This window comes from Antennarius striatus, chromosome 13, assembly GCF_040054535.1.
Source record: "Antennarius striatus isolate MH-2024 chromosome 13, ASM4005453v1, whole genome shotgun sequence".
NCBI classification, from domain to species: Eukaryota; Metazoa; Chordata; class Actinopteri; order Lophiiformes; family Antennariidae; genus Antennarius; species Antennarius striatus.
Genome location: NC_090788.1, coordinates 19,153,398 through 19,168,208, shown reverse-complemented (window position 1 = coordinate 19,168,208; position 14,811 = coordinate 19,153,398). Strand labels below are relative to the sequence as shown.

General features: G+C 37.9%; 1 protein-coding gene across 1 annotated transcript in view; it reads right to left on the bottom strand.

Moving 5' to 3' along the window:
* Positions 1-14,811, bottom strand: part of LOC137605748 (ryanodine receptor 1-like) — a 41,482-nt gene that overhangs the window by 2,091 nt on the left and 24,580 nt on the right. Inside the window, exons 70-93 of the mRNA XM_068330454.1 lie at positions 14,227-14,326; positions 14,057-14,136; positions 13,886-13,962; positions 13,703-13,776; positions 10,532-10,612; positions 10,315-10,403; positions 9,849-9,977; positions 9,656-9,760; positions 6,011-6,092; positions 4,603-5,924; positions 4,389-4,471; positions 3,416-3,575; positions 3,203-3,289; positions 2,456-2,725; positions 2,187-2,317; positions 2,043-2,085; positions 1,845-1,978; positions 1,716-1,776; positions 1,060-1,206; positions 814-948; positions 567-723; positions 419-483; positions 243-343; positions 106-157 (exon numbers count right to left, since the gene is read on the bottom strand). Of these exons, the coding sequence (XP_068186555.1) occupies positions 106-157; positions 243-343; positions 419-483; positions 567-723; positions 814-948; positions 1,060-1,206; positions 1,716-1,776; positions 1,845-1,978; positions 2,043-2,085; positions 2,187-2,317; positions 2,456-2,725; positions 3,203-3,289; positions 3,416-3,575; positions 4,389-4,471; positions 4,603-5,924; positions 6,011-6,092; positions 9,656-9,760; positions 9,849-9,977; positions 10,315-10,403; positions 10,532-10,612; positions 13,703-13,776; positions 13,886-13,962; positions 14,057-14,136; positions 14,227-14,326 (3,765 nt within the window). The remainder of the gene's footprint in view (positions 1-105; positions 158-242; positions 344-418; positions 484-566; positions 724-813; positions 949-1,059; positions 1,207-1,715; positions 1,777-1,844; positions 1,979-2,042; positions 2,086-2,186; positions 2,318-2,455; positions 2,726-3,202; positions 3,290-3,415; positions 3,576-4,388; positions 4,472-4,602; positions 5,925-6,010; positions 6,093-9,655; positions 9,761-9,848; positions 9,978-10,314; positions 10,404-10,531; positions 10,613-13,702; positions 13,777-13,885; positions 13,963-14,056; positions 14,137-14,226; positions 14,327-14,811) is intronic.

The following is a 14,811-nucleotide window of genomic DNA, read 5'->3' as shown; positions in this document are numbered from 1 at the left end:
GTAAAAAAAAAAAAAAAAGTAGGTCAAAGCCTGATTTTAGAAACTGAAATGAGCTCACAGTCAACAGCCAGAGGGAATTCTGATGAGAGAGCAGCTTGGACTGACCTGACCGGTGTGTTCTGTCTCATCTTTATTGATGAGGTACATGAGAAAGAACCTGAAAAGGAGTCGCATGTTAACATTTCCACACATTTGCGTAAGCCGCATTCACACACACTGTGACATAGAGAAGGAATGCTCACATGTAATTTGCCAGGTTGTGTTCATCTAACGTGTGGGTCTCAAATCCGTGTGGAGTTGTATCAAAGTAGTCGCTTCCAATTCCACATATGAAGCATTTCGTCTGCACACAAACCAGTGATGACCATCAAATCCACGTTTGAAGAATTAAAAATGGTTCTACAGTATTATACTTCACCTCCATGTCTTCCTTGACCTGCTCCTGTTGGTCTCTGAGTTCTCCAAAGGCATCGATAATCAAACCTACAAAAACATGATTAGAAGTATTTATGAGCAAAAGAATAAACACATATAAGAAGTGACTTGTAGGACCGTGTGGTCTTTACCCTGAATAATGGCCAGGAGGATGACAATGACGAAAAAGAAGAACGTTATATCGAACACCACCCGATAGAGCTCGTATTCATCTCCAGCAGGATCTTCGATTTCATCCCCGATGCCTCCGCCGGCGCGCACGCCCACATACATGTGGAACAGGTAACACTGTGACGTGTTGGACGACACACATCGTTTAGGAGGTGTTGCTGTCTCGACCAAGCTCGGGACTCACCCGTCAGTCACCCGTTTACTCACAGTCATCATGTCATCACATTTCATGTCTGGTTCGTCTTCGTCTTCACTCTTGTTGTAAAATTTGCGGAAGAAATTGAAGGCGACGACGGTGTACAGGTACACCACCACAGCCAGCAGGCCTACAGTCATCATCAGCTGGTGGACACAAGAACAGCACAGGTTTAGAATGTCTGAACTGAAGCCAAGTACACTGAAAAGTTGGCTGTCTGTTTGTTTATTTTCCTTTTTTTTGAGGGGGGGACTTGCCTGTTTTCCATTGTGTGTGACTGAGGACAGGATGGTGCGTAGAGTCTTGACACCCATGGCAATATCCAGTAAGTGGCAGGCAAAGAAGAAGTTGTTATAATGTCCCAGCAAAGACATTATGGTGTACCAGCAGAGATATAAGAAAGTCTGCAAAGAAACAACACGACTCGTTATTTATAAAGTTCTAAGCCGAGCTGGAGGCGCAGGAAAATGAAGATGTTGAGGTTCTCTAGGAGTCACCAGGTCGGATCAGAAATGACTTCATCAGAAGAAGAAGGTGAGATGTTCTGGAGACAAATTTAGAGAGAGCAGACTCTGATGGTTTGGACATGTCTAGAGGAGAGATGGTGAGGATGTTGGTGAAAAGATGATGAGGATGGAGCTACCAGGAAAGGGCAAAAGGAAGACCAAAGAGAAGGTGGATGGATGAAGTGAGGAAGACATGAGGGCAGTTGGTGTTAGACAGGAGGATGAAGAAGAAAAGCTGACATGGAAAAGGTTTGACACCCTGTGGAGACCCCCAATGGGACACACCCAACAGAAGCAGGGCATTGGTGAGGTTCTGTCAGTAGAGGACGCTCTGCTATCAGTTCTTATGACATAGCATCGCTCTGCTTAGGAGGTGTATGCATTAAAAGTAGAATGGGTTTACTTACACCGTCTGTGAACACAACACCAAATTTCCAGATCTGGTATTTGATGTCAATGGAGGTAATCCTAAGAAAACATGGTGAAGTTAGTTGAAATCCATTTTAAATGAGCAGCATCTGAAGTCGGTACTGTACCATGCAAACACAGAGTTGTCCTGCTCTCCCTGTTTCTTCTCATGTTGTTGACTCACGTCCAGAGAGGCTAAATCAACTCCCAGGAGTTCAGCGATTCTTTCTCTGCCGTAGATGTCTCCATACTTATCAAGAACCTGGACAAAGATGTTATGTTAATAATTAACCTGCACATTCAACACAGAATCAAACACAACTCACCTTTCGTTTGACAAATTTATCCCAATAGTTGTTTGGAAAGGAGCTGTGAAAAAAAAAAAAAAAGATGATTTATTTTATTTTTATTTACTTAATAGCAACGCTATTGAGATCGATAAGACACAAATGGCTTCTTTATCCACATACGGTGTGTTCAGGACCAGTCGGTCCCACTGGCCTTTAATGTCTTCATCCTCAGGCTGCTCTGTAATGTAGAGACCATCAAATTCCAGCTTTCTTGCAAGTTCTTTCTCCCTTTTGAAGATGACGAGTGGAATCTGACAAGTACAAATGCAAACAGGGTTTAAAAGTCAATTTGGTTTTGAAAAAAATCTCACTATAGTTTATAATTCTTATGAGGTACAAGAGTGATTTTTTACACATGAAATCAACATTGTGCTGAATGTCTGTCATACTTTGAGACAGTTGTAGCCGATGATGCAGATGAAGGAGATGACTGTGTGCAGGGCAGCAAGGAAGGCCAGTGTGGGCTGCATGTAACCAGTACTCTCCTCTAGATAGAAATAAATTGGGACGTCTTCATCATCTTCATCTCCTTCAGCCATTCCAGACCCCTCAGTCTCGTCCCCTGATCCGTCAAACAGCCCTGAGCCTTCAAACAGCCCGCTTCCCTCTGACAGTCCAGACCCTTCCATCTCCTCGCCTTCAGGTGGTGTGTCCGACACCTGCACACACACACAAAAAATAAAAAATCTTTGCAATGGATTATATTTTACAGGGATAATAAATGCAAAATAACTTTCTCTCCTCAATTATGACAAATATTTTAATAGAACAGGAATGCAAATTAGCTTCTTAGTTAAGGACATATATCATCATAATGTAGGGAGGATAAAAACCACAAGTTGATGATGCCAAAACATGCAGTCACATAATAGAAGGAAGGAAGGAGGATGGAGAGGAAAAGGTGTTGAAGAACACAACACAATATTAATATTATCAGAGTTATTGTCTTTTTCTGAAAAACTTTTCCGAAAAACGTGATTTACTGCTGAAAATGTATCTTTCTCTTATTGATTCCAGCATTGCAAGCATAATTTCATAATTGAACTTCTTTTTTTTTTTGCACTAGAAACAAAAACCAACTGCTTGAAGAAACACAACATATTCACTTAAAGTTATGTTGTTGTTGTTGTTTTTACCCTGTAGAAGAGCAGAATGAAGTTCAAGGCAAATGCCAGAAACAGAGCCAAAAAACGCAGGTTGTAGAAATTTCTGGAGAGGTAGTTCTGTAAAATTAAAAACACACAAATGTTTTTTTATTGACCATGTGTCTACAGACAAACGTTCATTAATCTTCTGCGATATATTTTATAGCTAAACTATTCTGAAAAGAACTCCAGCAAATACATCACCATAAATTTATTTCTTTGGGTTTCCAGCTCAGTCCAGATCTGAAAACCTTCCAACCCTTTAGGCTGCTTTTCTTTTTTCTTTGCTGACTTCTTTGGTGCTTCTGACTGTTTTTCCTCCTTACTTTGGGATTCCTTCTCTGCTTTCTCCCTGGCTTCCACGCTGTCAACACAGAAGTCATGAAGTTTTGCCATTTCATCCGTGTTAAAATCAAATCACTTTGACAGAAGACCACTTCCACACACACTCCAAACGTTCTGCTTATTCTTCTGCAATAACCATATCAGACAAGACCAGAATAAACATGCCATGAAATGCTACATTTATTGACTACTGCATTTTCTACAGGACTTTAGATTACTATTATTGCTATTACTGTTACGACCGGCTGTGAATGTGATGCATGACCAGAGACACCTGCTTCTGGCAGGAATCTTAGCCCATTTCTCTTGGTTGAAGGCCTCCTTTTGCTAATGTCCTGGGTTTAAATGCTGCAGCCATGTTCTTCAAATCCCACCAGATATTTTCTGTGTGATTCAAGTGAGGTCAAGTCACACTTAGTTTCATCATCCACAAAACAGTATTTTAAACTTCATTTTTTTCATCCAGACGGATTTGAGCAACTGGAGCCAGTTTTCTTGTTCTTTTGGGTCAGTACTGAGCCAAAACCAGCAGCCTACCTTCATAGATTTACTTTAACGGTAGTCTTTTAGCAAATATAGTAGGAGGAAAGAACATTTAATCTGTTTTATTGAGTGTTTTCGTGTTTTTGCGTGATCTGGTTATTGCAAATGGAACATAAAAGGAGACTTGAATAATTATGATTCGAACTGCAGATAATGACGTTTTTGAACCATCACAAAACCGTCAGAGAAAAATATTCTGTTCTATTGTAGGCTATGTGGTCTTGGATTAAAAAAAAAAAAAAAGGTCAAAAACCCTGATAATGGAGTTAGAAGATCAATAGACTCTCACTCAGCCTTTTCGGGCTCTGGTGGGGGCTCCTCTACCGGAACAGGTTCAGCTGGTTTCTGACAAGCATCGGTCTCTTCCAGCGGCTGCAACAAAGCAAAACCCACATCAACAGTGGATCCTCCTTTTTATCACTATTGATAAAAGTGGAAAAAATGAGCTAAAATATTAATTTAAGCGGAATATTTGAATGGACTTTTATTCACTCTAAACCCACCATCTTCCTCTTTGTTATGGGAGTTCCTTCAGGAGTCGGCGGTTCGACAGTCGACTCCAAACCCATGTCTCCAAGACCTCCTGGAGCATCAATACCTGGTATCCTCCCACCCTCCTTTTCCTGGGTGTCCTCCTCTTCCTCCTCTCCACTCCCACTCTCCCCAGTATCCGTCACTCCCCCAGTGTCTTGTTCCTCCCCAGTCCTCGGCTCCCCTGGTCCGTCTCCGTGCACGTCGTCCTGCGTGGGATCTGGCATGCTTGCTAGGATCTCAGTCACGGTGATGTTTTTAGCGCCTTCCACTAAACCGCCTCCAAACAGAGCTTGCCAGATGATCATGAAGAAACCTTTGCACACATTGTATATGAAATGAAGTATACTCATCAGGATGGTCCAGAAAAAGGTGGTCAATGCCACTACAATCTCCTTGATCGTCATCTTCCTCACTCTGCGGTATTGTCTACGGAGGTTACGGAAGGTGAAGATGCTAAAGAAGCATATCATGCTGTTAATGAAGTCAGCAAACGCAGAGCTGGATTCAGGCTGCCCTTCCTCTCCATTACTATCCTCATCACCTCCTCCAGTTGCTCCCCCTCCCGGTCCTCCCTCCCCTCCACCTTCATCTACTTCATCATCTTCTTCCCCTTTTTCCTCTTCCTCTTGTTCTGAAATCTGGGATGCTATATTCATTTCAAAGATGGTGTCCTCGCAGAAGTTGACGAACATCTCCATCTTCTCCGACTCGCCGCCCTCGTTGACGACGTCGAAGATGAACTGTCGTTTGGATTCTCTCACCTGAGGCATCTCCCACTGTTTACGGTTTACTTCGCTAATTTCAAAGTAGATGCGTTCAATCTTTCTGCTGGCGCCCATTATTTCAATACGGCCCAGAAAGGGGCGGAAGTAGTTCAGAACGCTCTCCGCTTGTCCCAGGAAGTTCTGGAGCCTGGTGTCATGGGGGACGTGTTCAGACAGGTTGGTGAGCAGAACCGCGATGTTAAACCCGATATCCTTCGCGGGTTCCTGGAAGCGACTGGCAAACTCCTCGTAGTGGATCATGTCATTCTCATCCGCTTCAGAGCAGGACAAAAGAAACTGGATCTCAGAGGGGGAGTATTGTTTCTGACTGTCCATCGCCTTCTGAAAGTCTTTCTTGGAGATCAACCCCCGAGGGTCCGTGACATAATCCCTGAAAGCATCCGAGGCCACGATGTCTTTCAGCTTGAGAAACATGTCAAAGAATTTGAGGATCATCTCCACATTGCTGGAGGACTCCACCAACATGTCAACCATTTGCCGGGCTATTGTGCCGTTTACCACGTTTCCTGAAATGTATTTCACATAAAAAAGTTACACAGGTTTTAAAATGACATGACAGGAGGAAATAAAAACAGTTTATAAACTCATTTACCCTCTAAGAGTGACAGCAACATAACAACCATGTCTTTCTGTAGGTCGAGAAGCTCCTTCAGCAGACCAATCTGGCTCGAGTCCTGTGACCATAAAGAGATGCAAGATCTTACAGTGATGGCAAAAGAGCTATAATTTTAAAAATATTAGAGGTTTACATATATTTATGAAGACAGTGAAGTGGAGAACAGTTTTCGAAAATATCACACAAACATTGTTCTAACATACAGCATAGTGATTCAAATACTTGTTATGATCCGAGGTGCCGATTCAAAATCCTCTGTGTTGCAAACATTTACATTCAGAACATAGGAGGTGCTGCAAGATGAGGTTAAATAACCAAACCCTCATGCTGACAAAAAAAAAAATTTGGAACAAAATGTGATGATGTGAACAAAATTCTTAATTTCCCCTCGGGATTATAACAGTGTATAAAATTAAAATTAAAATTAAAATTAAAATTAAAATTAAAATTAAAATTAAAATTAAAATTAAAATTAAAATTAAAATTAAAATGTGAACCAGCTTAAATAACCTAGTTCCTGCGATATTAACACAATGTCTAATTTACTAATTATCATGACTGTATTATTATTTCTATGTGGTAGATGTGAAATACAAACACAAGTTAAAATATCTGTTATTTCTACTTAGAATAAAAAATTCATGATACAAAACTGATTGACTCATATTTAATAGCTGAGGCTTTTGTGACACAATAATAATAATAATAATAATAATAATAATAATAATAATAATAATAATAATAATAATAATAATGAATTAGATTTATATAGCACTTTTCTTGACTCTCAAAGTGACCACCTTGGCTTGAGGGAAACCCACCAATAAATACCACAACAGTGATGTTTCTTCCTGTGCAACAAACAAGTAAATAACACTGCAGGAGCTAGTAATCAATAGTTCAATAATTTTTCCTTAATTCAGAAGGACATCACCTCTGATAAAGTCTACAGTATGAAATATAAACAGAAGCACATTAACACCACAGTGTTGTTCTCTTTCTATGGTTTGTGTTTGGACGTACAGAGCATCAAAATACTGCAAATATAAAAACGTTATATTAATATTTAGTGATGTAACCAAAATAACACAATAGAAGTAAAAGCAACACAACACAAGTGAAAAGCATATTCCTCCAGGTTAATAATTAGTGAATGAAAAGAGTGACAGAATTGTAACCCTGTTAAATGTTCACCACACAAAATGGATGTCACATCAAAATGTATATTCCAACACCAAATAATTTGATATTAAAAGTGTAAACTCCAAAAGTGGAGGTTAAAAGTCGGCCTCTTTCTCAGGACGGTTTGTATCCACCTGCTTTTCATGTTAATAATTAAACAATTCAGCAAAATTTTGCTTCAAATGTAACACCACGGGTTTAAAAATGTCACAGTGTTGTACTTGAGCAATAAGGAAAATATGGCTGGAAACAGAAAATATTATTATTTAACATTTTACTAAAAACATTGACCTGGTAGAGAAGATACCTCGCTCTGAAATAATTTTTTTCTGTTATATTTAGACAAAAAAAGATGTTTTAATGCTGTTAAAACAAATACAGTTTTATACATCGTAAATACCATCCAAGATAAAGTTCATCTTAAATCCTTGATGGTCAAATGAAATATTTTTAAATAAACATTTTTCAAAGAGATTAAATAATTTTTTTTTAAAAATGGGAGATTTAAGAATTTTAAGTTTTTCCATCATTGAATTACGCTTTGAACTAAAGCAGAAAAACAACTACTATCAGTTCCTTTTGTAAAATGTAACACGCTAAATGTCCGTTCAGGAATCACCCACGCACTCTGGAGCTCTCTGACAAATACAGCAGTATTTACTGAGGTGTGGTTTGAATAAATAAATAAAAAAATGTTTCGGTTGGTTTGGTTTTGGCATTGGCACTGGAATTGTCACAGATCCTAGTTTCATCTTGTTTTTCCAGCTTTCTTTATGCCTTGTCTCTTCTCTTTTTCAGTTTGTTATTACAGCTCTGATATTCAGAGGCTGTAGGCTTTTCATAACTAACTCAGCGACCTGCCTGATCGACAATTTAAAACTCCTAACTTGCTCGACTGGGAAAGATACTGAAGTAATCATTCAAAACGATTGGCTCTGACTGACTCTATTCACTGTGGAGGATTCAAAATGCCGTTCTGTGGCATCTCTGTAAAGGACGGTTTCTGTTAAGCTCTTATTACATTTTTTTAAAAGCAGGTGAATATAAAACAATCTGTTAAAGGAAACCAACATTGAATAAATTTCAAGCTAGTAAACACACTATCACATCAATAGATAAATAAAATGGATACATACTTTACCCTGCATTGACCATGTGGAAGACAGTTTACATAATGAATTACTCACGTGTTAAGCAATCGAAAACATCATTACAGTCTTAGAGGCTCTTTTGTATGAGAAATATTATAAAACATTCTCTAGGCTATCAAAAACTCCCTGAATAAATACAAAATATCTTTATGAGCTGTACTAGGATTACAGTTTCATTCAAGGAATTACACATTTAAAATATCCCATCCACTGGTTCACCACAGTATCCCAGAATTCATGGCAAAAAAACAAAACAGCTGATTCTTGTGAGATTCACATCAGGAAGGGCAGAGCAATGGAAATTTTAGTTAGATGCAGCAAACGTGTTAAGCGTATGCTGATGTTTTTGCTTGGCTCTAAACTCAAGTGTATGATTAAAGCATTATGCATGCAAATGTTGTGATAATAATTAAGGAGTGGCATGAGTCAGAGCCACGCACAAAAAGGTCACGTGAGTTCCCTGTGAGTATTTTGGCTTTTCATTTGTAGTAATGAACTTGCACCATGTAGTCTAATATTAATATGATGCATCACTGCCAGTCAAAAATGTTTCTTCAATTAAAAAAAACAGCATGGGCTTTAAGAAACTTGAGAAGTGACATTGCTTTCTGTTCATGCTGTATGTCCTACGACATTGAATGACACCAGAAACCTGACAATGAAGTAGCTAAATGGAATTCAGCTATCAGTGGTTTTACCAGCTATGTGCTTTTTTATAAAACTTTCATATTCATACCAAAATTCTGTCCATTCAGAATGAGGTGAATGTAAAACAACACACATTGAATCCAGCTGTATGAGTGGATGCTACAGTATATACAGTGTATTCTGGCCACCTGTGAAACAGAAGCTTGCAAGCATGTCTAATATTAAGCTTGTGGCAGCAGAATTCTTTTCAAGAGCTGCTGTATGATTTTTATTGTTAGATGTCACCTCCAATGAATATCCACAGATGGACATTTATTGGCAATGCAGGGCTATTTAGTGAGCTACCACTAACTTGATGCACAATGAGATGAAGGGAAGCTATGGCTATAGGAAGCAAAAATAAAACTCAAAATAATGGGAAATGCACAATTGGGATTATCACTGACTCTAAAAAAAATCATTGTGACTTTCATAGCTACCCACTAACTTCCTTTGAATTATGGAAAATAAAATATGCGATAAAAGTGGATTTGATAAATATTGATAACTTGGGATATAATAAGTATTTGTGTCTAATTGTGTGTTTGTAAAGCAAAACATTTGGTTTGGGAAGTTTGATGATAGAATCATGTGTGTGTACCTGAGCCAGCTTCATCATCATGTGAGCAAAGACATGAAGGAAACCAACAATAGCGTCCCACAACCTGCTGTGGGCCAGCGACTGCTGGTTGCCTGTGCACGGGCCCTGAAGAGAGATATTGTTAAGTTATTCACATGATGGACAAAAAAAAAAAATCATCAGGTGTAGATATTTAAAACAAAAAACAAATCACCTGAATGTATTCTGTTAGACTGTTGAAGATCTGCTTTGCAACTGTCATAGCTTTGGAGAAATTCTTTTTGCCTGGTTCATCAATGACGTCCTTGCCAGAGTAGTACCAGTAGAAATCACTGATTGACTCCTTTATGGAAATAAATGGGTGAGTTGAATTTGCTCATGGCATAAAAACATTTTTTTTGTACCATAGAAAAAAAAAAGACATTAAAAAATCAGTTTACAATATAAAATACTATAGACAGACTTTTTACAGTGTTCTGATGTTTGGGCTGTGTGGATGATAAAATGACTGGTTGGATGTTTGCATTAAATTATCAGTGACCCACTCAAATATGCACCTTATACAGCACATGCAGCTTTGCTGAAAGATAAATTGTACTAAACCCTTCCAAACTTTTATGTTAATTTTTCATGTGCTCTTTGAAAACTGCCCCATGTTGGTGTTAAGTCAGATGTTGCACCTGAAGTCGGAGGAGGTAATCTACAGTACAGATGATGACGTTGATGGTTGTCGTGCTGCCAATCTGTGTCCGCAAGTAGTTCTGAAAATCTACGGTAAATTATTTAGAATTTCTCATCATTATTAAACAGTTTAAAAAACAGGATTCTGTGAGAATATAACTTATTAACTATCATTTCGGTTCAATTTTAGTCATTTGAAACACACGTCATTCTCACCGTTATTGTGACCCTCGCAAAGCAGCTGCAAGAAACGGAAGAGGTCGCAGGTGAACTCATCGTCCGCCATCACTTTTTCATCTAAAAGAATTCAATGAAACAAATGTTACATCACCTCCTAAAATCAGCTTCTGGTCAAGTTAAATGCAATAAAACCTTTAACCTATCTGGGTGGGAATAGTACACTGTAAAACTTAGATGTAAATTTATAATAAATTCTGAACAGCAATATTTATTTCATATATAGACATTTAGAGAGGAGCAGTCCAATTCTACAGCAGTAAAGTGCAAATACACCACATGTCATTATTTACACTTTCATTACTTAATAATGACATTTTATCTATACCTTTGCATCATGCAAAGGTAAAAAAACAACCTAAAATATGAAAATGAAGGGACGTGGTAAAACTTTCTCAGCTCTTTGTGAAAGATGTTCAGAGCTGCAGTGATGAGGCAAACTCCATGATGAAACATAAGTCTATATATTGCTTTCTTAATCTGATTTTTTTCAACAGTACAGTATTATCATGAGCAGTCGTTACTCTCATGGTAGACAGTCGCTCCACCAAGTGGAAGGCTGGTGAATTGATCCCTCACCTTGCAGACAATATATCTTAAAGCTATTTGGTAAAAACTGAATTTCATTAGTTGGGATTGTGTGAAAAACTTTTGCTTTGAAAGTTTAATTTTGCTTTAAATTATCATTGTGCTTTAAATAGTACATAAATGTTTTGGATCCAGATACAATTTACATACTGGGGCAATTTATTTAGAACTATGTGATTAGAACTGCATTCTTTATTTCCAAGAATATGGAAAACAACACATCATAAAAACCAGTACTTTATGCAAAGCTGCTACCAATTAATTACTATAAATTTACAATCATAAGTTTTACAGTGTTAATAAAATGTCATTTTAAACTTACCGTTATCTCCCAATTGATTTTAGTTACTGACACTGCAATAGCCTCCCCGGACCAAGTTGTGTATTTTTCTTTTCTCTTTTACAACCCAAATAAAGAATTTCTTCAAATACTATTAATAAAAGCAATGCAAATGGATATGATCTGACACAAAACAAAAGCCAAACAACATACAGGAGGTAGGAACATGACAAGCATACAGTTAATAACTCAAACCACAAACATATCATATATGCAGTCATATGAACAACATGTCTAACATACAAAGACAATAATAATTTGCAGCTGCACACAAAAAATACAATATTCAAGTTAAAGTACTGCAGTACTCAGGGGTGAACTGGTAATTCAAATATTTACTCATGAGCTGAACTTTCACCTGTGTGTTTTGTTTACCGTACTTGTAACTTTTCAGAAAAAAAAAAAACACAACAGGAAGACATATGGAGAAATCAAAGTATTGCAGAATTTTTAAATATGCAAAAAAAACCAAAAGAACAAAAACTGCTTATTACCTTCTAAAATCCCAGTCCACCTCCAGTCCTGGTGAACACACACACAGACACAAAATCATGCAACTCACAACCGCTGTTAAAGGTCAGAGAGGTTGGGGCATTGTCCATTAAATGTTGAAGGGAATCTAGTGCACGATATACTACACAAAATAATGACAACATTGTAGCTCGTGAGTAGAGTTATATTATCTACGAAGTGAAAATGTTTCGTGGTTTGAATATAAAAGAATGATTGAATCATAAAATATAATTCAAGACTTTGTATACTTATTTTAATCACTGTTATTTATGTTTAAATCTTGCTATGATTTAGTGAATTTGTGTGCCAGGTCTTATTGACACCAGTGAAAATGATTGTAAGATAAATAAAAATGCTGACATTCTTAATGTTTCCACTATGCTTTCTTATCATATTTAGAAAATGCCAGATTCCATTCTCGACATTTGCAGATGAAGATGGAAAAGTGAGAAATGTGATGCAATGCATGAACAGGAATGATGGACAGAGACATCCAATCCTCTCATGATGGAATGCCGATGTTAGAAAAAGAAGTGAAAGAGGGACAGGGGAGAGGAAGAGAAAGAGAACAGAGAGGCAGATGGACAGAAACATGATTTACCCCGATCTCGGTTCAACTCTGAGGACCATGAAAGGAGGGACAAGGGAGAGGTGGCAGTGATCGTGGGGAAGGGAGAGAGGATCAGTGTGTTGACAACAGTAGAGGACTAAGAGATGAGGAGGGGGAGATTAACAACATTCCATGGCAAATTCAGTCAGGTAGAATTTCAAATGAACCTCAAGAATTAGATGGTCGGGCAAAAGTGGGTGAAGCCCAATGAACAAGTTAAAACTAAAACTACTCGTCTTGACGGATTAAATCCTTCTATTTAATAATGTAATTGTTATTAAGTGTTAATAAATATTTAATGTTAGGAAACTAATCAACTAAATCAATGTTTTGAGAGTAAATGAAAGGTGGAGGATGAATTAATAGATGTTCAGATTGTCTTAATCATCCTTCTATTGTCGATCTGTTCACGTCTATGTTTGTGGAGAAAAGGCAAAAACCTTTTTTTTTCCTTCATGAATTTGACAAATCTGACTCATAATCCTGTGAAATCTGATACTGGACTGAGAAGATTAATCTGATCTCTAATTCCAAAATGTACATCATATTGACAAATAATATTAAATCTCCTGTGAGTTTAGCATCTCTCAAATGCACAACCAATTTGTGATTGTCCTGGATATATATACAGAACCCAAGACCTGCGACAAAACACAAGTCAGCAACTTTTGCACAACTAAAACATCAGTATTTATATTAAAAATCATGATTTCTAACATACTGTTGATCATTTTGCTGACATAAAATGTTGTGTTCTGGAGAAATGCTAATGAGCTGAAGTTTATGGTAAAAATAATAATGATAGCAACGATAACATTTGGACTCGACTCATTCCTTTTTTTTTTCTTGTTGAAAAGTCTCTCCAGTAAAAAAGCAGTCTTGAGAACACACATAGGATTTCTATCCAGTTAAAATGTGTAGCATCTTCAGTATTTGTACCCCATTGTGTTGATTATTGTGTGATGAGATGGATGATGTAAGGATATTGTAATGTAATCCTCAGCCTCAAACAATGCAGGTAATCTATTACATGATAATTTCAAACAATATCAAACAAACAGTGTGACGTTTCTCCTGCTGTGAGGTCACGGAGACTTACTGGTGCCCTCCTCTGAAACCATGCCCAGCCCCTCCGCCTTGTTCTGCCTCTCAAAGGCATTTAGATCCAGGACACTGCAGGTATCATAATTCATTTTAGATATGCACCCATAACCCCCTTCACCTTGAAAAAAAAAAAACCTTCAGAATTAACATCCTAAAAATTTGTTGATTGAGTTCTGACCAGCATGTCTGCATCAGTGCCTGGACACTCAGAAAGAAGCCAACATCCTTTTTATCCTTCAAGTACTCCAGCATTTTCTGGTGAAAGGAAGGGAATAATCCAGAAAGTACTCTTAGAGGGGGGGGGGACTTCAAATTCAAAATCATGACACGTACGGTTCAGAACACGTACCCGTTGAACCTCACTGTTCCCTCCATTAAGGATAGAGATACCCAGCTTGAGGGTTGTTGTCACCATTGGACCAGTCTCTCCTGAATGAAAGAAGATAAAATCACAAAGTTGGTATTAGTAAACTGAATGAAGTGCAGACAGGTTCTCAGGGAAATCAGAATCAAGCGTACCTTTGCAGGCGCTGATCATTTGCAGCACCATCTCTGCGGCGCCTCGGTTATGAAGTCTGGACTGCTGGTAGAGGAGCCTCTGCTTCTCCATTTCTTTTTCCTGCATCAGACATAAACATTATCAATATTTGCTGCTGTTATATTTGTTACAAATTTTTTAAAATTAGATTCAGTGGTTCCTTTCTGGTCAGATATACGATCAAATAATCATTGGCGATCTACAATACACCAGGAGGCAGTTACACCAGCTATTCATAAATTGCTCATTTTAAACGTTGTCATTCCTCGTTGTCACTGTATTTCTCCAAGGTGGTATAGCTAGAAAAAATGTTTTAAGAGGAACAAATCTTACAACTTTTTGTCTGCACGCATAGATGGAGGTGTGCTTTGTTTTAGTTGGTTTCATTAACACCAAATTTGTTTGGGGGAGGTGCAGTGCCAAATCTGTTGATAAGTCTTGTATAATAAACCAGAGGTTACAATATGTGATGCTGTCAGCAGGGCAACATATTGTTTCAAAGGTCTGTCTTGTTTGTGTTGACGAAGTCAGTTTGTGCCCTCAAGTATATCAAAACTAAAATTTCT